This window comes from Macrobrachium nipponense, chromosome 47, assembly GCF_015104395.2.
Source record: "Macrobrachium nipponense isolate FS-2020 chromosome 47, ASM1510439v2, whole genome shotgun sequence".
NCBI lineage: Eukaryota > Metazoa > Arthropoda > Malacostraca > Decapoda > Palaemonidae > Macrobrachium > Macrobrachium nipponense.
In genome coordinates this window covers 24,590,098-24,616,088 of record NC_087222.1, presented here as the reverse complement: position 1 = coordinate 24,616,088, position 25,991 = coordinate 24,590,098, and the positions used below count along the sequence as shown (strand labels likewise).

Genomic DNA, 25,991 nt, shown 5'->3' with positions numbered 1-25,991 from the left:
AGTTTTAATATTTATCAGAATCTTCCACATTTTCATCTCTGAATACTAAATTATTTATTCAATTTTTAAATGTGGCTGCTGTTACGGTCTTGCTTTTATTCTGTCCCATTTCAGCATATTTTAAATGCTTTGGGTGCACTCAAAACTATGTAAACTGCATTCTTCATCAAAAAAAAAAACCTTCAAATATTGATTATTTTGCAGTTTTGGCGTCATATTTCTTGTGCCAGATGAGCGCTGTAGGTGTCGTAATCCTGGAAATCATTTCTGATGAATATAATTGAAAAGCGCCTTAACCTCGGAACGTTGTAAGCCAAACTAGTCGTAACCCAGAGACTGCCTTACTTTGGGTCTTTCAGTGTTCATTTCAACTACAGGAATACAGTGTAGTTCTGTCCACGTACTTTTTGACAGGGCCAACTTGCTCATAAAGCAACCAAAATCTGTTGAATATTCAAATTTTGACTCTGACCATATGTGAGAATTTTCAAATGTTCTTTTGACCATATTTGAGAAATCTTCTCAGAAGTCATTTAATATTTATTTGAAGTTTCTCGATGTGTTCCACTGTTTGAGTACATACATCTCAATATATTTTATTTGTGGTCGTATATATACTACAACCATTTATATATATATCTTTTTGTATGACCTAGGTCAATATATATAGACCTTTCAGTTTGCCCTATGTCAAAGGTCATTCAGTTCTGCATGTGTTTCACTTTCATTGAACATAGCAAAAGAAATAGGTTATTTACCAGATGCCCTTCAATACTTTTCATAGATTTATTTTTTAAATTTAAAAAGCCAAAAATGGTGTTTATGTAACCTATGGACAAGATGGGTTCTTTCATTTTTTGCCAATACTTTTTTTTGGTTTTTAGCAGGCATTGTAAGTAACATTTTCAGCCTATTTATGTATAAAGTATTAATTTTTTTTGTATCCTTTTCAGAAAATGTCTAAAGCCCATATTTTTTTTATATAACATCCTTTAGAGACAATTTTTGTTCTGAAAAAAAATAAGCAAAGACAAAGACTATTTGGTTTAACTTGGCTGTTTGCTACCACATTAAGTGGACCCCCCCTCTTCGCGTTCTCCAGATTCGCGGACACTCACATTCGCGGATTTCTCTCGGGAACGTTTCCCTGCATTATTCGTGGAAAAATCGTAGAATTTTTCTGATAATATCCACAATTCCTGGTTTTTTTGATGAATTTCATCAAAAAATGCACTTTTTGTGATGTTTTATTAAAAAAACCAAGTATGAACATTTTTAGTGGGTTTTTCTAGAGTTTTAACTAAAAAAATAGGCTGTTTTTAGCATTTTTTATAGGGGTTCCAAAACATTCGCGGGTTCTAACTATTCACAGGGGGCGTCTGGTACGCATCCCTCGCGAATACGGGGGACCACTGTATATCCATTTTACAATTTAAGAATAATAATCCACAACTTTGTGGAAAAGTATAAACCATTTTCCTGTTTAAGTAAAGCAGGAATTCCGTATTGTTGAGACATAATTTGCATATATGCAATATCAAAGAACAAAATAATCCATGACTTGTGAAAAGCATAACCCATTTTCCTTTAAACTTTTTAAAACTTTATTTACAAAACGAACAATTCCTCATCACTATTTCTAACTATATTTTAAAATTAACTAGAAGCTGCACCCGCAGTTTCTTTTGCATCTTCCTTTGTAACAACAGCTTCTTCCTCTTCAACAGGTTCCACCTCAACATCATCCATCCTATACGTCCTGCGAATGGGCTGTCTAGGGGGCATCCAATCCGGAACGATCTTGTCGTGGATTCTCCAGGTTCCGTAGGTGTTGGCCACGTGCTTTTCGAACACCACGTATTCCAGGACGTCTCTGGCGACAACTTCTGAGCCCTGGATGAGTCGGCCGAAGCGGTCGTAAACTGCCAGAGTCTGCAAGGAGTATCACAAGGTTTAATCTTCGAATGTTTTGTAGTGTGACTGCTGAGGAGCATGAACATTTTGTCATAGAGATTGAGGGCCAAGTTATTTACATTTTAAATAAATGATAGTCCAGGGGATTGGTGGGATGTTGCACAGGACTGTGGTCTTTGGAAGCTTCTCATAGCGGCGGCAAAGAGCCATGGATGCCCATAGCCAGTGGAGTGAGTGAGTGAAATAAATTCTTGAATTTATGCCGTTTAAAATCAAGATAGTTTTAATCAACATAAACCTTAGTATTGACAGTTTTAAATCATTTAAATCTTTCTTACATCAAAGGTGCTTCAAGTCACTAAATAGGATTAATTAAAATTTAAAGTCAGAATTACTTGAATACAAATTTTCATGTACATAATCTTTCTGAGTTAAGACTAAAAGATCTGGTTTTGACTTTCCCTTGTCACCTCTGAAATCAAAACTGTGTTGATTTTAGTTATTATTCACAAAACCCTTCCAACAGGTTAAAATTTCACTTTACAAGAAGTATAATTATGAAAATAAATAAGGTTTTGTTAGAAAAGTATATTAATTTTGATACAACTGCTGTAACAAATAGTCTCCTAGAATATCATAATTCATGCGAATATTTATGTAACTTGAGAGTATTTAATTATTCACTTTACAACAATAATTTGTAATGCAAAATGTTTATTCCTAAGAAAATCATTTTGATATATGTATGCTCAAACTTTACCTATCTGTAACAAATTCTTATATATTATTAATTCATGTGATTAATACTATATAGTGAATATGTATAGTGTTCATGTGCTAACAATGGTTTTTTTTTTAACCCTGGCAGGAGTGTTGATTCACCAGTGAATCTTAAACTATGCCACCAGTGACTCCATACATCATAGGCTACTAATTGAAGTTTATTTCTGCAGTTATTGACATGGAGGGTGAAACATTTGGACAAGAGATTCCGGCTTGAAGGCACTACTCTAGTACTCATGAACTAAAGTTCAGTAGCCAGGCAAACGGCTCTTTGTCAGGAAGTGTTTATCAAGAACAGAAGGTGCTTCGCTTTGCCAGAAGTGTTTACTAAGATGTTAGGAAGTTTCTACCAGGAACAGACAGTGTGCTTGTTGCCGGGAAGGTGTTTATTAAGAACAGAAGGTGCTGTGCCAGAGAACATCTTGGCTAAAAGGACTGGCTGGCAAACCTTACAAGACTGTATATTGAGCAGAACTTCAAGGAGCAGTCAGTCAAGCAGCACTTTGTCAGGAAGTGTTTACCAAAAACAGAAGGTGCTTCTAATTAGAAGGAGCAGACAACAAATCTACCAAGGTTGTGTACTAGGAGGTCCAAATTATAGACTGGTGTAAACACAAAAGAAAAATTTAATGTATATTCCATTTAAATTTTAGGCATTTTGTAGATAAATAAGTTACTTCAAAAATGCCTTTTATTTATGTATAGTAAGTTATGCTCTTTCTATAAAGTAAAGAACTTAAATAACTCAATTCTTTTCCTTGCACCAAAGGAACTGCTCTGGAAAGTAATTTGGCTATAAATTCTGAGGTTACCTGTTGTGCTTTATTTGTATTTGTTTCTTCTCGGATATAACTTTTCGTTTCAGTTAGATATCTTGGTTTCTTCTTAGTCTTAGATATATCCTTTTATTTCTTCTTATGATCATTGTTGTGCGCTCCCTCATTCCAAATCACTCCTGCTAGGAACACAATGTTGATGACAGAAGTCCACAAAAAACTTGGAAAGGTTTATTTTATGGTTGTCACTTCCATTAGCTGCTGTTGTACTGCTCCAACTATTCTCTTACATTATCACACCTCTGCTCAATGCTACCAACTTGTTCAGTGCATCTACAGGTGCTGCTGTTCTTCGAAGTCTTTCAAGGCCAATTCTTCCTGCTGAGGTCTTGTTAAAGCATGCAGGTCCAGATATACAGTAACGTTCCTGTAGCTCGCTTGGGTATCCATCCACATATGCTGACTTGGACTTCTGAATGCACTCCTACTTATAATCGACTTAAGTGTAGATTTAACCTTACTGTAATAATTCACGACTTTCCCAAACACACCTGTTTCGTATGGAATCGGACGGTGACTTGAGCGAAGATGTTCTCCTTCGTTATGATGTCTGTCGTGCGTGCGTGGACCACTGTTGGGGGCTCTATCGAACGAATGAACTGCCACCTCAGGGTACGATTCTTCCTCTCGTTGATCACCAGAGGGTATGCTCGTTCAGTCACCAATTCGTGGAGCTTGTCTTCGTCAAAGCTGTCGGAATAATAAAAGTATTGGCAATATGGAATTTATAATATTTATATGGCACTGGATTGAAAATGGTACTAAAATCTAGTAGAACTTTTGCAGTACTCATTCTAAATTGAAGAATAACAACCACAATTGAAAACACAATGGTACTAAATTAATATTATAGTTTTCCAATTGTAATTTTCCAGTATTCATTCTAAATTTGAACTACACTGAATTGAAAAGAAAATGGTACTAAAATAATAATAGTTATGCAGTAAAATTCTACATTGAAATATAAATGAACTGCATAGATTTGAAAAAAATACAATAAAGCAGTTTTGCAGTATTTGCTCTAAAAAGAAAAATAACTGAACCACACTGAATTGAAAAACAAAATGGTTCTAAAATAACGTAGTAGTTTTGCAGTATTAGTTCTAAATTGAAAAATACTTTACACTATACGTATAGTACTGGCATTGAGTGGCAAACAATATAGATGAAAAAAATTCTTAGTAGTTCTGTAGTAGTAACCAAGTTCTCTTGAGTTCAATTTTGAAGCAAAACCTGTTCATTCATTCTTTACAACTCTATAAAATTACTTTTATACAAAATTATATAAGACTGGTTCAAAATCCCTATTAGAGTAAAAAATAGTAGTTACATTCCTAATCTGTATATCAATAGTATTTAATTGGCACAGAATATACCACAAATATTAATCACATATCTACACATATCTATGAAGTTGCATAGAATACAAACATATTGTTACTTAATGAAAGTAAACTCCTCAACTGTAATAGTACACAGTCCTCAAAACACCCTGGTATAATATGCATTACCTGTTGCTTCTAAAGCTTAAAATACAATGAAACAAGGTTCCCAATTCGTCCAAGAAAACTAAGCTATTATGACAGACATTGTATTACACAATGTATAAATCCAAGCATTGTACCAGCCTGTGGACAAAGCCTGGTACGAGAAAATACTGTGAAAGTATTTGTTGTTAAGCTTTCACCCACCAGGAGACAAAAATAAGACACCTTGCTTGCTTGATATTTATGCAAGAAAGGTTACAGTCGTCATCTACCAGTCTGACAAGCGACCATATAACTGAATCTTGGGAAGCCTCATCTTCCATCTTCAAAGGAAGGACAGTCTTTTAAAGAAATGAAAGCATCAGAGGACAAAAGCAAATGCAAGCTGGTAGAGAACTCCTTATTCTAGTTAAGGTGTCTGCAGGATCCTCTTTACATAAAACACCTTGGCTTAGGATAAATAACCCGAAAAGGTACACAGACCTAATGCCCTTTACTTGATCAAGTTGAAATGTCCTGCTACCTGTAGAGAGTCTGGGAGAACCCCACAAGCACAGGAGCAAGACAAGGTAATGTATTGCAAATGAGGACTTCGACTGTACATGGCTGAAATTTTAAGTAAAACTGCCAAGTGATAGTTGGGAAAATATTCAGAGGTTTACCCGAATCCAAAAATGTGGCTCACACCAAAGCATCTGGATCGAAAAGGCCTCAGAAATATTATTCTTGCTAATGACAAAAGCTCAGGATAGTCATCAAAACACACAGAAGTATTTGCTAAACCTAACATGACTAAAATATTTCTGGTAGCCATCTTTAGTTGAATTTTAACAGTCGAGAACAATGAAGCATAATCCTTCGAAGGGATATTTAGAAATATACTCAGATTCTATGCAGCATATCACTTTCACTATAAAGTACAAGACAGACCAATACATTAGATTAACAGGAATGACCCAACAGGTAGGTCTTTTTAAGACAACAAAAATACATCTGTAAAAAATGCTGACATCTGAAAAATATAAAGAGAAACTGGAACCGGGAACCAATTAAAAGTTGTGGAGGTGAATCCCAAAGTTTATCATCCGAAAGGTTTCAGATATTTAAGACCTGAATTTCCAAAGAAGGATAAAACCAATGATTTGTTTTTTTTAAAAAAGTCCTGATACACCTCCATAAGAGCCAAAGTCCACAAAACTGAGTAATACAATCTCTCAAACCTTGACATTTATGTCAGAGACATTATGTCTCAATATCAACTAAAATTCCTCATGAGCCATGAACAAAAAACACAAGAGAACACAATGAAATGTACATTGGAACTGGGACACAAAATTCAAGCCAAGCAATGGGACCTATAAGGTAATTTAGCACTGAATAATGTTGAAACAATTATTGTTAGGAGAGGATTGAGGAAAGTACAACCAAAATAAGGAAAGGTTGCAGTTACGGGATTGTAAGGCCACTGCAGAGAACTTACATTAAGTAATTTCTACAGCGACCTGCATTAGGAATACTGATGGCACTACCTCCCTGCAGGGAGAGTTTTTTGCTCAGACAAACTACACAGTACCAAGAAATATATGATTAAGGATAGACTGGCTTCTGAAGGGTTATAAAACCAGGTAAATGTGCAATATAGTTGATCCAAAGTCATGGAATCTTAAGCCAAAGGGAACAAAGTTAAGGCTGATTATGGCATCAAAAAAATTGAATCTGAATTTGACCTTCGACACCTAACAAAGTCCAGACAGGTGTTGCAATCATTCTTAAAGTAATGTCTGCACCTCTGTAGATCCACGATTGCCTTTTGAAAACTCTGAAGAGATTAGGAAACTGAATTCAGTCTACCTTTTTGTACCAACATCTGATAACCAACAATTACTTTTTGTTTATAGTCTTAAAAAATGCCAGTTACAAGCCAGCGTTTGGCACAAATCCAAAATCGAATGAACCACACGACCTCCGTTCTCAAAGCTATGAAAATTAGAACCATTACTTACTCAACCACAGCCTTGTGTGTGTAAGAAAATGTATATCTTTTCATACAAACACCTAACAACTAACAACCAAGTGACTTTTGCTACAGCCGTCAAAAATGCCAGAGTTACAAGCCTGGATTTGGAACAAATCCAAAATAATATGAACCAAAAGCCTGCATTCTCAAATTATTATTATTTAGGAAATGAAACATTCACATGGGACAAGCGAACCAAAGGGGCCACTGACTTGAAATTCAAGCTTCCAAAGAATATGTTGTTCTTTAGGAAGTACGACAAGGTAAATGGAAATACAAATTTACTGTATCTTCGCTTGAACTTCAGTCAGTAAAGGCAGTACAAATGACCTAAAAAAGGTTGCATTGATTTTATCACTGTTAAAAATAAATGAGGCCTTATGAACAATACCTAACTTTTGTGCTGCATTTTCTGAAACTTTCATCAGAAGTTTCTCAAAAGTTATGAACTATACCAAACTTTCATGCTGCATTTTCTTTAACTTTCATTAGAGGTTTCTCAAAAGTTATATGCGAGTCTAAGGTTACACCTAGAATAGTTAAAGCTTCAGATTCATTCAGCAAAGTTCCATCCACCTGAAGCGGAGGGTGGGGTGGGGAAATCTGTACGAGTCTGTAATCATTAGCGGTTTCATTTTACTGGAACTCGGCCTCATACTAGACTACACCATTCCCTGATCCAGTCCATATCCAAATTGAGGCCGAGGGCAGCTTCGTTTGTAAAGAGTGGAGACTTTACTACACCCACAAGTGTTGCATCATCAGTACTATACTGAACAATCTTGTTTTCCAGGCCAACAACCATGTCACTTGTATAAATGAAAAATAACAGTGGACCAAAAAAACTGCCCTGTGGAACTCCGTACACAATAGGTCTTGGTTCACTAAAGATCTCATCCATAGCAACAAGCTGCTGCCTGCCAGTAAGGAAATCTTGAAGTAATCCTGAAACATATCCACCCACTCCAAGATTCTAAAGTTTATAAAAAAAGTGCCTTGTGATTTACCAAATCGAAAGCAGCACTAAAATCTATCTGAATTACTCTTGCCTCAAATCCTTATCAAGGTTCCCCTGCAAATGGCATGTCAAGTCTAAAAGAGCATCGCAGGTACCTAGCTGTTTCCTGTATGCATACTGATTATCAAGCTAACAATCCTTTAGATTCAACATATTTATATAGTGGCTATATAGTCTTATTACTTACTCGACTAGAGCCTTGTGTGTGTCGATGTATATCTGCATCGCCTCATTGACAAATACCTTGGTGTCAAAATCGTCGTCGAACTGCCTGATCTTCCGAACGGCCATCATGGATTTGCCTTTCTTCTCCAGGAACTGGAACCGTTGCTTAGCGCCCTGTAAAGTAATAAAAGTTGTCAGATCTATCAATACATATTTCTACATCAACAAGGAATATGTTTGACATTATATGAATCTTCATTTTCAGCCAACACTGAATGACACGTCTTGAGATACAGCATAATCTTTTTTAAGGTAATTGTAATTGCTTGGTAAATTATCTCTTTCAATATAGAATGCAATTCTACATAAGTGGAATAAGTTTTATGTTATGCAATCTTCATTTTGACCAACTCTGAATGACACCTCTTGAGGTGAATACTATAAAGAAATTGCTTGCAAGTTACCCAATCTTTCAATACATAGAAAGTGTAACACTACGTCAACAAGAAGAAGGTTTTACGTTATACAAATCTTCATTTTAACCCAACACTGAATGACAACTCCTAATGAGGACAATATTCTTTGGAAGCTTGAATTTCAAGTCGATGGACCCTGTGGGATTGTTACCTATAAACCGAGTTCATCTGAGTAATAATAATAATTGGGATGATGATCTCTAAAGAAACTGCTAGAGTCTGAAACATTTTTAGTTTATAAGAATAATTTGAAAACACTAACGTAGATAAAGATTAGACTGTAATTTCTGAACTAAAGCACTGATGCCTAACCTCAAATGGTCATGAATTTCAAGTAAAAAGAGTTTGGCTTAACTACTTGATGAAAACATGGACATTTACACACACCAAACTTCTCCTGGGGAAAGCAATCATACCACCTCTTAATATAATATTGAAAGTATCAATGAGGACTATAAAATTTCCCTCTCAACTCAAGTGTAGTTCTGAATGAAAAGACAAACACACTAGACTGAAAACATACCACTCTAAAATTAATTGACGAGTTAGTTTAAACTTCTAGTACAATATTTAAAAGACAGTTCAACAAAATAAGTAAAGTAGTACGCTATTTATAAAAAAAATTAAAAATAAAGACTCAAAGGCTGATATACAATATCATTAGAAATAAGATCTGGGTAATGTCAGACAAGCACTCTTGAGAGTATTGCTAAAGCAATACTTCAGTCACCTTCTGCAGAACACTTCTTTTGGATGCAACACAAGAGGACACCATTTTGTGGTTGAGGAAGAAGTAGATATATAGGATATTTTTCTCAAGATGAGACAGGTTCGTGATGAAGGTTGCAGTCTTCAGTGCATCAATTACACCACCTGACAAGTCGAATACGAGCACAGTATAAAAATGACTGTATGAAGTTTTAACTCTGGAATGGAATTGGAATAAACTTTAGGCCAAAGGCTAAGCACTTGGACTTAAGTGGTCGTTCGATGCTGAAAAAAAAATTAAGGAGAGTAAAGAAAGTTCAAAAGGTGTAACAAGAGGAAAACCTCACAGTTACACTATGACTATGAAACAATTAATTAGGAAAGGGTTGAACGTAAGTTATGAGAAAGATATGAACAGATGTACAGTAAAAAGTAATGAATAAGGTTGCAGCTAGGGGCAGAAGGAACACTGCAAAGAACCTTTAGAAGTACTTACAGTCTACTTTGCAAGGTACAATGACAGCACTAACCTCCTATGGAGCATACAGAGTATGGTGACAAGGCAAGCATAACCGAAATGGCTGTGGCAAGAGACAAACTTAAGAAGAAACTATAGACTCTGAAACTTTGTAGAACAGGAACTAATAAAAATACCTAACTCCTCCTAGAAACACAATACATCAAGAAGTTCAGATGCCCATTCTAGCTCACGTTCGCAAGCAAACGCCTTTGTGAAGAACGAAGGTTTGTATTAGTGAAGCAACAAAAGCATAATTACCTTCGTACGACTACCTTAAAGGATTCTACTAACCTCCTTCGATATCATAGACACTTTCCCGTCTCCTTCGGGCGGGATATAAGGTTCAAATGTCGCTGAAGTCGAAGCTATGAAAACTGGCTTCTCCATCCAGGGTCTGATGGGCTGAATTCCCTTCTCTCGCATCTGGAAATGAGTAAATGAATGAAGTTTTGTGGCTATAATTTTTCCTCTATAAACTGTTGGTATAAAGGGTAGATTTACCTCGGTAATTTTTGGGGGGTCTTCAATGGACAAAGTTATAACAACTCTTATATCCTTATATAACAAAAAGATGTGCATTCATTCTCTAATGACCACTTATAAAAATCATACCCAGCTTTTCATCAACCTTGTTGAACCAGTCACAAAATGTATAAAACTTCAATCATTCAAGAAGAAACTAATCCACTTCATACTAACAATCGTGTACCTTTATAACTAATAATTTCATCAAAACGTCAATATTAATGAAACTTGTGTGTTCCTGAATAAAATTCAGGCAAATGTTCTTTACCAGGTTTTCCACAGAACTCTGTCTGTCTGTAGCAATGGGTTACATTGAGGCCTTAATCCAAATACATACCTTAGCTCTCACTTCGTCAGGTGTCATATCATTAACATCCTTTTCATTGAGGTCTGGTAACTCGACTTTGATGACCTGTAGAGAAGATGGCAATTAAACTTCCATGTCGTTAACTTGAAAAAATACATTTCCTTTTACAATTCAACTCTTGTCATTAAGTTCACTTACAAGAACAATACCAAACAAAACTAGTTCATCTTCCTTAATTATAGAAAGACTCGCTGTTAAGCAGAGCAACAATGACATTGCTTGCAGACGTGTGTACAGTTTCAAATGCTGACAAGGGTACAAAGTTGTCCATCCAAATACCTTTTGCCCAAGAATTACTTAAACAAGCTACTACTCTCTCCAGGACCTTACCTTCAACGCTCTGTCCTTCCTAAATTTCTGATTGTAATGCTTCTGTTTAAAGTTCCTAATTGGTGGGATGGGCTTGGGGTTGGTGGTGTAAGAGTAGTTGCGGATGCTGCCCAGAAATGCGCCGTGCCCCTGAAATGAAAGTGACATGCGTTAACAAAATATAGTTGCCTCTCGGCCTTATCAAAAAGTGAATACGTATGTACTTTGGCCCCCATACCTTGAAATAAAATCAAAGTTTCGTTATGCCTGTAGTTTTTGTAGAATTTAGTCTACCAAAGAGCTTTACAACTTGACATCATTCTCATTATTAAAGCAAACTCTCATGTGGGAATATCTATTGAAAGACCTTACAAGTCTTTAAAGACGTGACGAAACATGAAAATTGGACTGCCGCTTTAAGAAATCTACTGCTATCATACCTCGGCCTAACCAAGTTAGCAATTTCTAACATGTGTAAAGAATTAAAATCAAAGTAACACTGAAGATTTTGTTAAGTATACACTTACACAAGGACAAAGTGAAATTATTATAAGTAGTATATGAAAGCCCCATACGAACTAAAATAAGCATGTGACGCTCTTCGTAAAATGTGTTTTCAAGGCAGTTTTGAAATCCAATATGGCGGCTACCGTGTGGATGGAAGGGTCTGATCACGGATGGACTTCATCTTTCCCAGCCTTCCCAGCACTCGTTTGAACAATGTTAGCGTATATATGTAACGTTTATTGATCTTACTCAATATTGCAGTTGTAATCAGCACAATAAAACAACATTTTGTTGCCTATATTAGTGAAAGTATGAAACTTTTTATTCCCGGGGTCATGGTTTGAACTGAATTCATTTTTACCTTGTAATCGGTGGTTTTTATCCTTACTGCCATCACAACTGAAACTCCACAGTGCTTATTTGATTGTTATTATACACATTTTGGTCTCAGTTCACTCCACATTGCACTTTAAACAAGTTACTGTTCCTGGTTCCTAAGCGCGCGCGCCACAAACACAGTTACAAACAGCAGACGACGACACTGCAAAGTTTTATTCCCTAAATTGTTTACTTTACTCGTTATTTAGTTCAACTTTACTTTTTTTATTTAAAAATGTTAATTTAATTCATGTATATTATTCTTTTTTTGCAACCAAATTACCCCGAAAAATTACAGATATTTCTAAAGTAGATACAATCCAATGTTTCTAATCTTGTTGTACATCTGGCTGCCGAAAACCATAGAGGAACGACTACGGTTAAGTGAATTATATACTTTTTTTTTTTTTGCTTTTTTTTTTTGCTAGCACTTTTTCATTGATTTCAGTCTATATTAGTATTTTGATTTTCTTTTTTTAATAACTGTATTCCAGAAATAAATGTAACCTTTAATGTTTGCATGCTAAGAAATGGCAAAATCATCGTTGCCACATTAGTGGAGCTTCACACATATGCCGATTCATTATTATAAACTGTTTCCATGAATTCTAGTTGTCATAGTAATGCAACAATGGTTTAAAATTGCTTTAATATTTATGTATATATACTTCCAATACATAGGCTAATTTCACCAATTTCAACGTTTTGTGTGTAGTCTTATACCCAGTTTGGAGGGTCAACACATACCGAATGGCAACAGAGAGAGAGAGAGAGAGAGAGAAAGGAAGGCGAAAGAAGGAAGGAGAGGGGTGGCAGTGGAGGGGGGGAGAGGGTAGGTGGAGCTTTTTACTCATGTTCGTATCCATTTCTGCATAATGGAGTTTTTGTCTCTTGGTACAAGGACAAGTGTCATTATTCTTTACGATTAGTGATTTACGATACCTTAATAAATTACAGCACTGGGTGTAATGCACTATAGCAAAATCTCGTTCTGATAAGTGTTTGTTACACAAATAGGTATTGCCCAAAAACGTGCTTGCACTGTCTCTGAAACCCATAGTGGGTATGCTGCTTAGTTGTCAATCAAGTTTTTTGTAATCAAGTATTTTTTACAAGCTAGCTATTGTATAAATTTGTATTTTTCTCAATCAAAACATATGCCCCTCAATCCCAACTTTCCTCTTTTAATGACTTTCTGGTCATTGCAAATTCGGCTCCATAATTTCTTATGGTGCGAAAACAGAGGCCCAGGGACCGAAAACAATTGCGTCACACTACAGCGATAATCAGGCAGTAAAACATCTTCATATATCCAAAAAGTAAATAATAAAGATATATATGCACATTACGATTATAAAAATTACATGAATAGCTGATAATCTGCATGAATAACTGGTAAACTGTTCTGCAAGAAAGTTGAGTAAAGCAATTATTTACAATAGGTACGAAAGTCAAGATGTCGTGACGTCATAATACAGGACTCAAACGAACGTTCTAATTCCAAAAAATAATTACTTAAATTTGAGTCAGTTGAGTTACTTTTTCAATAACGAATATTTTCAAATTAATCATCATAAATATGTAAAATATTGATGCTTTACTATTTATTTTAAAAATTATCTAAGTGCATGCTTCGTCCTCGTCTTCTACCAAAACAGTAGTTTACTTAAAAACGTCCTGGTAAGGGACAGTGTTCCGATTGTTGTGATGAAAGTGCCCCAGCGTCTGTGGGTACAAGTGGCGTGCGGATTTATCACAGGAAATGGGAAGTTTGTTGACACAAGCGACTCCGTAAACATCGAGATGGCGTCAATCTTCTAAAATATTGAAGCGCAAGTAAAAATTTCGAAAGTGTTTTGGTGAGATTTGGACTGCCGTAGCCACCCTTTTCAGTACCCTCTGTTTAAATATGACAATTTGTCGAAAATTGCATTTTTCCTAACTATACAAACCTGAGGTCCTTTAACAATAGGAAGTAGCTAGCGGCAGCTGGACGGTCGTAAGCTTCGAACAGGGGGGAGAACGGTAGTTAACTGCTTGTCCGATCGTCGCGCGCCGCGCGACTGGGAGGTAAACAAATCACTTTTGCTTTTGGCCCATGCAAAATACGCAGAGTGAGGGGTGGCATGAGGAGGGACTATATGTAAAGGACCTCAGGTTTGTATAGTTAGGAAAAATGCAATTTTCGACAAATTGTCATTTGTTCCGATACGTAATACAAACCCTCGGTCCTTTAACAATAGGAAGACTCACTTCTTGGTGGGAGGAATCTGAGTCTTTTTGATGAACAGACTGGTGTTCGTCCATCCCTGGAATGCCTCCCTGGTCGTAAGAGCGAGGGAGGGATCCAAGCCTCTGTCCGATTGATCGGGGTGTGCACCGCAGGATCAATGGTCAGACCTCTGGGCCGAGTACTAAGAGAGAGGCAAGCGTATCTCTTTGTACCAGCATTGTAAGAACTTTTTCCTATACATGAGCAAATGTAAAGTAATGGGTTTGTCTCATGTCGGCATCCACTTTCTCCCCCTTGTTGGAGAAAGTGGTGGATATTTACTCCTATCTCTAGTTAAAGAGGTAGGATGGGGCTCTGTTGAATAGCTTACCTGCATCTGACTCCCTTCCAGCAAGGTAACGACCGTATCCTCTGCCCACAGGTAGAGGTAGAAAAAAGATGTGAAGAGAAGCCAGTCACTCTCTCATTCACGCATTCATTCTCCCAGTCATACCAGGAATCGATGCCTGTTCCTGCCTGCTCGGGTGCTGGGTAAGCTTACACAACGTGTGAGCAGCCACCACAGGTCCCAAGGAAAAAGTATCCAAGGACTTGTGGGCAATATCCCGAAGGTAGAAGGACGTGAAGGTGGTCTGGTTGGTTTTTTGCCCAGACACCTGCCTTCAGGACCTGCGCCACGGAGAAGTTCTTACGGAACGCTAAGGAGGGTCCGATACCTCTGACTTCGTGGGCTCTCGGACGGAGCGTACGGATGTCGTCGCTACCATCAGCTTCGTACGCTCTCCTGATCACCTCACGCAGCCAGAAAGAAAGCGTGTTCTTGGAGACTTCTTTCTTGGTAACCCCAGTGCTAACGAAGAGGCGTCGACACTCAGCCTGAGATGTCAAGTTCTCTTCAGATAGCGCCGTAGACGCCCTCACAGGACAAAGCAGCATCTCATCCGCATCATTATCGGTGAAGTCCAGAGGGAGGGGATCGTGAAAGACTCGAACCTGTCGTCAGGGATCGATGGATTCTGAGTCTTAGCTACGAAGTTCGGGACGAAATCGAGCGTCACAGATCCCCAGCCTCTGGTATGTTTAACATCATAAGAAAGGCCATGTAGTTCCCTACTCTCTTCGCCGATGCCAGGGTCCAGCAAGAAGAGGGTCTTGAGGGTCAGATCCCTGTCTGACGACTCTCGGAGTGGCTCGAAGGGTCTTCGAGTCAAACTCCTAAGTACGAGAGTCACATCCCACGCAGGGGCCTGAGTTCCCTGGGTGGGCAAGACCTTTCGAGCTCCTCATTAGCAAGGATATCTCGAACGAATTCGAGATGTCCAGTCCCTCAGTTTTAGGACGAGAGCCAGGGCGGCTCTATATCCCTTAACTGTGGGTACTGAGAGGAAGCTTCTCTCGGCGAAGAAACACGAGGAAATCCGCTACCTGCTGAAGAGTGGCTCTGAGAGGAGACAGACCCTGTCTACGACACCAACCACAGAAGACGGCCCACTTCCCCTGGTACAACAGCTGCAGAGGCTGTCGGACGTGTCGCCATCTCTGTTGCTGCGCTACGAGAAAAGCCTCTCGTTCGCAAGAGATGGTGGATAACAGCCAGCGTGAAGTGAAGGGGACTGGACTGCTTGGTGGTACCGTTCTACGTGTGGCTGGGCTAGGAAGGTTGTGCCCAAGTGGGTAGCTCTCTCGGTGCGTCCGCAAGAAGAGCCAGCAGGTCCGGATACCAAACGGCTTGTGCCGTTTGGGAGCCACCAGGATCATTCTGAGATTGGGAGTGACCAGCGCTCGACTGATCACTTTCCGAATCAGACAGAAGGGAGGAAAGGCGTACGCGAAGAGGTTGTCCCAGGGGTGTTGGAGAGCGTCCTCTGCAGCTGCCCATGGGGGGGTCCCGGCACAGCTGAAAAGAAAACCTGAAGTTTTCTGTTGTGCGGGTGGCGAACAGGTCTACGACCGGTCGCCCCCACAGGTGAAGAGCCTTTCCGCCACGTCTTGGTGTAGAGACCATTCGGTCCCTATCACCTGATCCCGACGGCTGAGCTTGTCTGCTACTAAATTCCTCTTGCCTGGAATGTAGCGTGCTGACAGCTCTATCGAGTGAGCCGTGGCCCACTCGTGCACCTGCACCGTCAACTGATGGAGCGGAAGAGACACTAGCCCCCCTGCTTGTTGACATATGCCACTACTGTGGTGTTGTCGCACATCAACACCACTGAGTGTCCCACCAAGCGGTCCTGAAACTCTTGGAGAGCGTTGAACGCCGCCTTGAGTTCCAGGACATTGATGTGAAGGTGCTTCTCGTGACGGTCCCACACCACCTGCAGTCAGCAACTCCTCCAGGTGTGCGCCCATCCTCGGTCGATGCGTCTGAGAACAGAAGCATCTCCGGGGGGGGGAGTGCGTATGGGCACTCCTCTTAAGTTCTTGTCGTCGAGCCACCAGGCTAGGTCCTGCCTCACCTTGTCCGTGATAGCCACGGGAAAGTAAGGAGGATCCTTGGCCTGAGACCAACTCTCCCTTAGTCTCCACTGGAGAGACCGCAGGGTGAAGACGCCCGTGAGGGACTAACTTCTCGAGTGACGACAGATGGCCGATCACGACTTGCCATTGCTGTGCTGCCTGTTCCTGCCGAGACAGGAACCGGCCGGCTGCCTCCCTGAATTTGCTGATACGCAAGTCTGCGGGAAAGACTTGCCCTGCTACGTGTCTATCAGCATACCCAGGTACTTCATCTTCTGCTTGGGTTCGAGGTCGGACTTCTCGTAGTTTATCACGATCCCCAGAATAAAGTTTGTGTTTTCCCCGCCGACCAAAACTTGATGGAGTCGATCTCTGTCCTGTAGCAACTGCGAGCGGGAGCTCGCCAGGACTAGCCAATCGTCGAGATACCTCAGAAGACGTATCCCGTTCGAATGGGCCCAAGCCGACACCAGAGTGAACACTCGCGTGAACACCTGTGGGGCGGTTGAGAGACCGAAACAAAGTGCCCTGAATTGGTACACCGTCCCGTCGAAGATGAAGCGGAGGTACTTTCTGGAGGACTGATGGAGTGTATTTGAAAATACGCGTCCTTCAGGTCCACTGAAAGCATGAAATCGTTCCCCCTGATTGAGTCGAGCACTGAGCGTGCCGACTCCATCGTGAACCGCGTCGTGCGAACGAAGCGGTTCAGGGGAGAGAGGTCTATCACCGGACGCCAGCCCCCCGATGCCTTCTCCACTAGGAAGAGGCGGCTGTAAAAGCCCGGTGACTGGTCCTCCACGATTTCTACCGCTCGTTTCGCCAGCATGGTCTTGATCTCCTGTCGAAGAGCGTTTGTCCTTTGCTGATCCCCGGACATAGGTCTGTAGATGGACCGGTTTGGAGATGAGGGGGGGCCGAGACTCGAAGGGTAGTAGATATCCCTCCCGAAGGACGTCTACTATCCAGTTCTCGGCGCCGTAGCGCTGCCAAGTCGCCCAATGGCTCGCTAGCACCCCCCCACTTCCGGCAGCAGGTGAGGGGGAACGCCGTCCCTAGCGTTTCCCTCCTCGTTTCGACTTCTTTCCAGCACCTCCTCGGGGAAAGGAGGGCTGGGAGGAGGCGGTGGTTGCGGCCTCCTCTAGCAGAAGTTGAAACAACGGAGTTTCACACGGGGAGGGTTTGGACTTTTTGTGCAACCGTCTTCGCAGCCGTGGAAGCGCTAGCCAAGCTCTTTGGTTTGGCCGCAGTTCACTCGAGTTGCCCAGAAAGAAACCTTCGAGACCTGACCTGGTGGACTAAGCGGTCACTCTCGTCAGTGCGCCGCCGTTACCACCGCAGCGTCCACCATCTCTCCAGGAAAGAGAGCTGGGGAACTCCTAAGAGGTCCATTTCGTAGCCCGAGTGCCGCCTCACGCCCGGCCCATTGGTCACTCGGGTAAGGACTGCTTCCCTACGTCGAAGAACCAAGTTGGCCCACAGGTTAGCAGTCTGATGGGCGAGGTAAGAGATTGCTCTTCCTCCAGACTGGCACAGTCTCCTGAAAGAAGCGTCGTCTTCAGAGAGCAGAACTCCCAGAGCCAGGCCGCTACTTTGGATATTGTGAGGGACCACAAATCCAACCAGGAAACTGCTCCGGAATGCTGCCATAGCGGTAGATTCCAGGGCAAGTGCCTCCCTGCTCGAGAACCATAGGTTCTCCGACAGGAGCTGCTGCAGGGACACACCTGGAGTCAGCCTCGCTAACTCCGGGTTAACCTGTTTCGGCAGTATCGGGTCTTCCGATGGCACGTAAAATCGCCTCTGCCGCTGTAGAGGAGGAGGAAGCAGTCTTAGAGGACCGTCCGGATTTTAGCGAGTCCTCCCGTCCGGAGACAAGATTCTCCACCTGATCCAGGACCGAGTCCGCAAGCTCGATCGTGGCAACCCCATCATCATTTTGGGCTCCCTCTTGGGACCCCAAAATGATTCGAGCCGGGACGTGGGCTCTGCTGGTGGTAGCGGCGATCCTTCCGCAAGGTCATTATGCAGACGCATCAGCTTAATGACCTCTGCGAAGTTCCTCTGTATCTCAGGAGTTTACAGCGTCTTGTGGAGTAGGACCGTCCAGTCCCTCCATCAAGAGCATATCCCTCGATACTCCTCCTTCAGAAGGAGGAACAGCGACAGACCCCTGACGGTCGCCTCCAACGTACTTGCGCGTACGTTCTGGTCGGTCCTAAGACCGTGCCTGAGCCGTACGGCGTCATAGCTGGGTCACGAGCGGCGCACCTCTCGTGATCGCTCCTTGGTACCCGGGCCTCGCTCCTCCCGGTATAGCCCGAGGAGGTTGAAGGTATTACTGGGAGAGGCAGACCTGACGCTCCCCCCTCGCTCGCTGGCAGGACCAGCGTGCTTGGAGGGCTGCTGCTGATCGTCAACCCGCGGTGACGGTCGAGCAGCAGGCCTAGCCTTGCCGCTCGCCTGGGGCGATTGGCTCGGCTGAGAACGTCGAGACCGATCTCTAGCGTCAGGCGAGCTGCCGCTGGTCACCGTCTCCGCCCGGTCCCATCGGGAGCGGCGGACGGGTGACCTGCTAGGCTCTCTGTCGCGTCGAGACCGGCCAGCGTCCTCTCGGCGCGTCAAACCGCTGGTACCAGCCGTGGCTGTACCGCGGCAGTGGGGACTCCTTCCTCGCCTCAACCCGTGGCCGGTCAGCGACCGTCACGTCAGCCCGAGCAGCCAGTTGATCGCTGCGAGAGCGTCCACTGGCCTGGCGAGAGTCGTGTGCACGACTCTCGCCAGTCTTCTGCTCCGCGCCGCTGTCTTGACGGCGAGCGAGCTCGCGGGCTCAAAACTTTGGCTGGAAACGGTCCTCTTTGGAAGAGCGTCCACTCGGTGCTTCTCGCGAACGCGAAGCGGCCGGAGACGGAACCTGGTTTTAGCGGCAGAACCGCTAGCCCACCAAAGGTGAGGACGCACCCCATCCGAGGCTGGTGCGCCCTCTGGTCCCCGTCAACTTCTTCTTTGCAGAAGAAGCGACGGGCCCCGTTCCCGAACCCAAGGAACAGGAGGACCAGCAGAAGAGCTCCCAGCTCGCCTGAGCGAGCCGGGCCCTTAGAAGATCCCGAAGGAGTCTTCTTAGGGGGGGAGGAGGCAGCCTTCTTCTTCTTCGGCTGTTTAGCCTTAGAAGTCGAAGGGGAAGGAGAGGAAGGCAGCAGACGACGAAGAAGACGATGAAGAAGACGACGACACCTTCTTCCTCTTCCTCTTCTTCTTCGCCAGGCTCCGCAGAACAGACGTCAGGTCTTCCATCCAGGAGGGAGCCGGGGCAGTTGCCGAAGCAACAGGGCCCGACTGCACCTGTCCGGAAAGACCTGAGACTGTGACAGCAAACACAGCAGCAGGAACAACAGGAACAGGTCCGGGAACAGCAGGAACGGCAGGAACATCTGAAAGGGAATGTGCAGGCCGATCTGAAAGGGAAAGAGTAGCTGGAACGGCAACAGGTACGGCAGGCACGGCAGGTACCACGGGAGAGACCAGGCGTCCTGTCGGCAGTCACCGTCATCCGTGGCAACTGGCGGCAGGTCCAGGGGGGTACTCTTTGGGCAGCGGAAGTCCGGGGTCGGCAAAGGAAAAAATCCAGGTGGTGGTGCACCGTCCTCCTTGGCACGGCAGCAATGGGTTTTTGTATAGCCCACCGTGGTGTCACCGACATTATATGGGGCGTATATACCAGATGTGGTGGCATCTCATACGCTGGTGTCGTTATTGTGGTAGTAGTGGTGGTCACCGCACCATGAGTGACCACCGCTGAAGCAACCCCTGGATGCTGGGCACTCCCTGCAGTCCCAGCGACTCCCACACCTGTCCCAAGTCGTCCTTCGCCTGATGGCACACCTGCGGAAGCAATAGTCGGGTTAGTTGGAGGGCTTCCTCGCGCCCTGGGGAAGAAACACCCCCCCAGAGCGGACGGAAGACCCCGAGTACAGCTGTACGTCCTGGGTAGCGGGCGCCCTCATCCACTACTCGTTACGATCGGATTTTTCGATTTGAGAGGAAAAGGACTCCGCTACCCCCCCCCGCAGGGGAAGGCGCGAAACGTGGGGGCTGGCCGGGGGGCAGGAAAGAGGACGAAGTGTCCGTCACCAAAGGAATCACTGGACTTTCCGATGACTTCTTGGCCGGCCTAATTCTCTTCCTGCCCTCGTACAGCACCCACTGCGCCTCGGACCAATTCATACATATGACACAGTAAGGTTCGTTGCGGGGAGCACTCTCGCCCCCCGGCAACGAGTACAAACCATCTGGGGGTGGGGGGTCCACGTCAACAAAGAATGACCTGAAACCTCCACATCTACGCCCCTCCAGCCCGGGACACACTCTACGGGCGTGGCGACTGGAGGGCGCGGTGATATCTCCATTTCTTCCAATTCACTCATTGCAATATCAATAGAATTGTAAAAGTACTTACAGTCACTCCTGATTTATACAGAAAGAGAGGCAAATACTCAAACTCAAAGCAAACGACAAAGCGGGGCAGAGCGATGGCGAACACGTCCTTCCCACACACGGCCGGAAAGCAAAAGTGATTTGTTTACCTCCCAGTCGCGCGGCGCGCAACGATCGGACAAGCAGTAGGGGGAAACATCAGTACAGGCCAACCCTCATCACGGTAGACGGGTCTTATTCACTCGATATTTAATTGGTGAAACATGAATACAATTGCAACTCTAAGCATACCATTTAAAAGACTGAAGTTTCTTCAACATATTGTGATATATGAAAGCCCCATACGAACTAAAATAAGCATGTGAGCTCTTCGTAAAATATGTTTTCAAGGCAGTTTTGAAATCCAATATGGCGGCTACGTTTTTCATGGACGGTTCTCATCAGTGAACGGACTCACCATCTTTCCCCAGCCTTCCAGCACTCATTTGAACAATGTTAGCGTATGTATGTAACGTTTATTGATCTTACTCAAGATTGCAGTTGTAATCAGCACAATAAAACAACATTTTGTTGCCTATATTAGTGAAAGTATGAAACTTGTTATTCCCGGGGTTATGGTTGGAACTGAATTCATTCTTACCTTGTAATCGGCGGTTTTTATCCTTACTGCCATCACAACTGAAACTCCACAGTGCTTATTTGATTGTTATTATACACATTTTGGTCTCAGTTCACTCCACATTGCACTTTAAACCCGTTGCTGTTCCTGGTTTCTAAGCGCGCGCGCCATAAACACAATTACAAACAGCAGACGACGACAGACGACGACGACGACGAAACTGCAAAGTTTTATTCCCTAAACTGTTTACTTTACTCGTTATTTAGTTTAAATTTACATTGTTATTTAAAATTTTGATTTAATTCATGTATATTATCCCTTTTTTGCAACCAAATTACCCCGAAAAATTACAGATATTTCTAACGTAGATAAAATCAAATGTTTCTAACGTTTTCGTACATCTGGCTGCCGAAAACCATAGAGGAACGAATACGGAAAAGTGCATAGAGGAACGACTACGTTTTTTTTTTTTTTTTGCTTTTTTGTTTTTGCTAGCACTTTTCATTGATTTCAGTCTTTATTAGTATTTTGAATTTCTTAAATAATCGTATGCCAGAAATAAATGTAACCTTTAATGTTTGCATGCTTTAATGTTTGCATGCTAAGAATGGCAAAATCATCGTTGGCCACATTAGTGGAGGCTTCACACATACGCCGTTCCATTATTATAAACTGTTTCCATGAATTCTAGTTGTCATAGTAATGCAATAATGATAAAATTGCTATGAGGAGACATGTCTGCCAAATTTTCAAAACAACTTTACACTTGTGTGACAGACCTTTGAATGGTTTTCGAGACAAACCCTGAGGCTATAATTATTGGATTATAGGGGATTTTCATTTTCAGGTATTTTAATGTCCCTTCCTATTCCGTCCTCTTTCTCCTCTCTCTCTCTCTCTCTTTCTCTCCTCTCTCTCTCTCTCCTCTCTCTCTCTCTCTCATTTTTAAATGTTTTACATACCTATGTCCTGCTTAACTATTTGCGAGCACTAGTAGATGCACCTACATTCATCATTACGACTGAATTAAAACTTGAAAGTATTTAATTAATGCTATACAAGTATGAAATATATTTTCTTGTTAATTTTTCGAATTACGATAAAAGAAACAGAGAGAGAGAGAGAGAGAGAGAGAGAGAGAGAGAGAGGAGGAAGAAGAGAGCGAGAGAGAGAGAGAGAGAGAGATAGAGTTGAGTGGATGGTGGATAGTAAATATATCGGTCAATGGGCAGGTAACAACCGAGAATCGTTAGATATATCCACCAATGTAAACTACTATTATTAGATAGATAGATGAAAAATCATAGAAAATAAGTTTAAACTGCAACAACTTTCAGAGAGAGAGAAGGGAAGGTGAAGGAAGGAAGAAGGACAGGGGTGGCGGTGGAGGTGGGGGAGAGGGTAGGTGGAGCTGTTTACTGGTGTGTCCTATCCATTTCTGGATAATGGAGTTTTGGTCTATTAGTACAAGGACAAGTGTAGTTATTCTTTACGATTAGTGATTCCGATACCCTTATAAATTACGGCACTGGGGGTAATGCACTAAAGAAAAATCTCGCTCTGTTACGAGTGTTCGTTACAGAATAGGTATTGCCCAAAAACGTGCTTGCACTGTCTCTGAAAACCCATAGTAGACATGCTGCTTAGTTGTCAATCAAGTTTTTTATAACCAAGATTTTTACAAGCTAGCTATTGAATAAATTTGTATTTTTCTCAGTCAAAACATATGCCCTCAATGCTAACTTTCCTCTTTTATACTTACTTTTTGGTCATTGCAAATCGGCCCCATAATTTCTTATGGTGCGAAAACAGACAGAGGCCCATGGACCGAAAACGATTGCGTCACACTACGGCGATAATCCAGCAGTAAAACATCTTCATATATCCAAAAAGTAAATAATAAAGATATATATGCGCATTACGATTATAACAATTACATGTATAGCTGATAACAATCTGCACGAATAACTGGTAAACTGTTCTGCAATGACAGTTGAGTATAGCAATTATTTACAATAGGTACGAAAGTCAAGATGTCGTGACGTCATAATACAGAACTTGAAAGAACGTTCTAATTCAGAAAAATAATTACTTAAATTTGAGTCAGAGTCGAGTTACTTTTTCAATAACGAATATTTTCAAATTAATCATCATAAATAGTAAAATATTGATGTTTTACTACTTATTTAAAAATTAGCCAAGAGCACGCTTCTCGTCATCTTCTACCCCAACAGCTGTTTACGCCTGGCTTGTTGTTGATGAGAAATCGTGTTTCGATTGTTGTGATAAAAGTGCTCCAGCGTCTGTGGGTACAAGTGGTGTGCGGATTTATCACAGGAAATGGTTAGTTTATTGACACAAGCTACTCCGTAAACATCGAGATGGCGTCAATCTTCTAAATACCTCGAGTTGTAAGTAAAAATGTTGAAACGCGTTTTGGTGAGGTTTTCCACTACGTTTGAGACCGTTTTCAGTACCCTCTGTTTAAATCTGTTTTAAATCTTAAAATTTGGCCTTAATTTCTAACTTTGGGAAAAATACTTACTTCGAAAGGAGAGTAGAGGTCTTTAGCTCCGTTTCTCACCAACAACAAGTCGCGACTGATGCCCATCTCGGGTGTCAGGACGTGTTAAATAATGTACTTTTTCGGAGGGTGGCTTGCATTGATGGTAGCTGGCCTGCGTGGCTGCTGTGATGATCTAACCCTAACTACGTTCTCCCTTGTTCGAAGCTTACGACCGTTCCAGCTGCCGCTAGCTACTTCCTATTGTTAATGGACCGAGGTTTGTATTACGTATCGGAACAACTTAAAAGTTTGGCCTTAAATTTCTAACTTTGGAGAAAATAACTTACTTCGAAAGGAGAGTAGAGGTCTTTAGCTCCGTTTCTCACCAACAAGAAGTCGCAACTGATGCCCATCTCCGATGTCAGGACGCATTATAATGTACTTTTTTTGGGATTGTCCAAGCTGATCGAACATGGTCCACTCTGGACCCTACGGTTTTTTACCCTAGGTAGCTAGTGGGTACAGATAGCCGTACCCTAGCCGCGCCCAAAGATGGGCAGAGCGAACTGTATTTGACAGTAAATATGGAGGAAATATGTCGCTTATGCCTTAAAGAAGGCTAAATATGGAATAAATATGGAAGATATTTATATTTAAATTAATATACCTAAAGGAAGGTAGTAGCTACCTACCAACGTTCCATCATGCCATGACACTTTCCACCGGTCGTCTATTTTCAATCGTTAATCACGCAATTGCCACAACAAATAATTAATTATCCCCCCATTTATATCAAGATTAATCATCCACCTACCTAATTCCGCCGTATATAACCTCCATTAACCAATTACTCACCGTGAAACACGTAGATAAGGGACGTAACTTCGCCAGACTGGCAGCCATAGTTATTGTTTACATACGAAGTAGCCGGTGACGTCACGTCAACTTGGGCCCTATAACGGCTCGTCTTGCCATTGATCGTCATATTTTAATGGTTTATTCGATCGTTTTTGTAGATTTTATAACCCTGTTTTCGTTATATGTCGGGTTTTGTGTAATTTTCGTTCGTTAAATGTTGTTTCAAGATAAAATCGTAGTAGTTACGTGATTTTGCGTCTAGTTCGGTCAATTGGGCGCCTTTGAATTGGTCGTTATTTTACTACGTTTTATTCGGTTTTATTTGTTTTTAAATAGTATTTAGATCTATATTTGGTTAGATCTTGCTTTATTTTGTTATTTTTGTTTAATTGTACATTAATATAACGACAAGAAATCATTATATAATCACATAACGTCACTTCTGAATAGGTCTACACAACAGAACACCTCAGAAACGGTCGTTATTTTCTTTTATTCGGTATTAATGTAAGTGTTTACATAATAAAAATATGGAATGTTAGTCCATATATATATATAAGACTAAAACTAAAGAGGTCAACCAGATTGCTTGCAGGAATGTGATCAGACGAGAGACGCTAAAGATGACGTATACAATAAGTATGTAGGCTAAGTTGACATGTCGTCACCTGTAGTCATTCAATTGTTTATAAACTTTAGTCCAAGCTCCCTGCTTGAGACAAACACCATGACCTATAGCTCAAGCGGCCTACGTGATTAGTAACTGTCATCTGATTGTGTGTTCGTATGTAACTATGTCATCTGATTGTATGTTCATATGTTCGAGCTACTATCTGCTTCCTTCATAACTTGTACCCGAGATGGTAGGAAAAGC

The 25,991-nt window shown here is 41.9% G+C and overlaps 1 protein-coding gene across 1 annotated transcript; it reads right to left on the bottom strand.

The window, feature by feature from the left end:
• Positions 1-1,580: 1,580 nt before the first annotated feature.
• LOC135204770 (large ribosomal subunit protein mL45-like) lies at positions 1,581-25,271 on the bottom strand. The gene is made up of 7 exons (XM_064234938.1): positions 25,115-25,271; positions 11,147-11,275; positions 10,787-10,861; positions 10,216-10,347; positions 8,243-8,394; positions 4,025-4,223; positions 1,581-1,932 (listed from the first exon to the last, which is right to left on the bottom strand). The coding sequence occupies exons 1-7, from the start codon at positions 25,160-25,162 to the stop codon at positions 1,657-1,659; spliced, it is 1,011 nt and encodes a 336-aa protein (XP_064091008.1). The 5' UTR covers positions 25,163-25,271; the 3' UTR covers positions 1,581-1,656.
• Positions 25,272-25,991: the final 720 nt, after the last annotated feature.

Bases quoted from the DNA above. Each gene is read 5' to 3' on its own strand.
- LOC135204770 (XM_064234938.1), bottom strand. From the start codon at position 25,162: ATGGCTGCCAGTCTGGCGAAGTTACGTCCCTTATCTACGTGTTTCACG. The intron at 10,348-10,786 runs GTATGTATTTGG...ACTCATTTCCAG, and splicing joins CTGACGAAGTGAGAGCTAAG to ATGCGAGAGAAGGGAATTCA. The intron at 4,224-8,242 runs GTAAGTAATAAG...TTATTCCGACAG, and splicing joins ACACACAAGGCTCTAGTCGA to CTTTGACGAAGACAAGCTCC.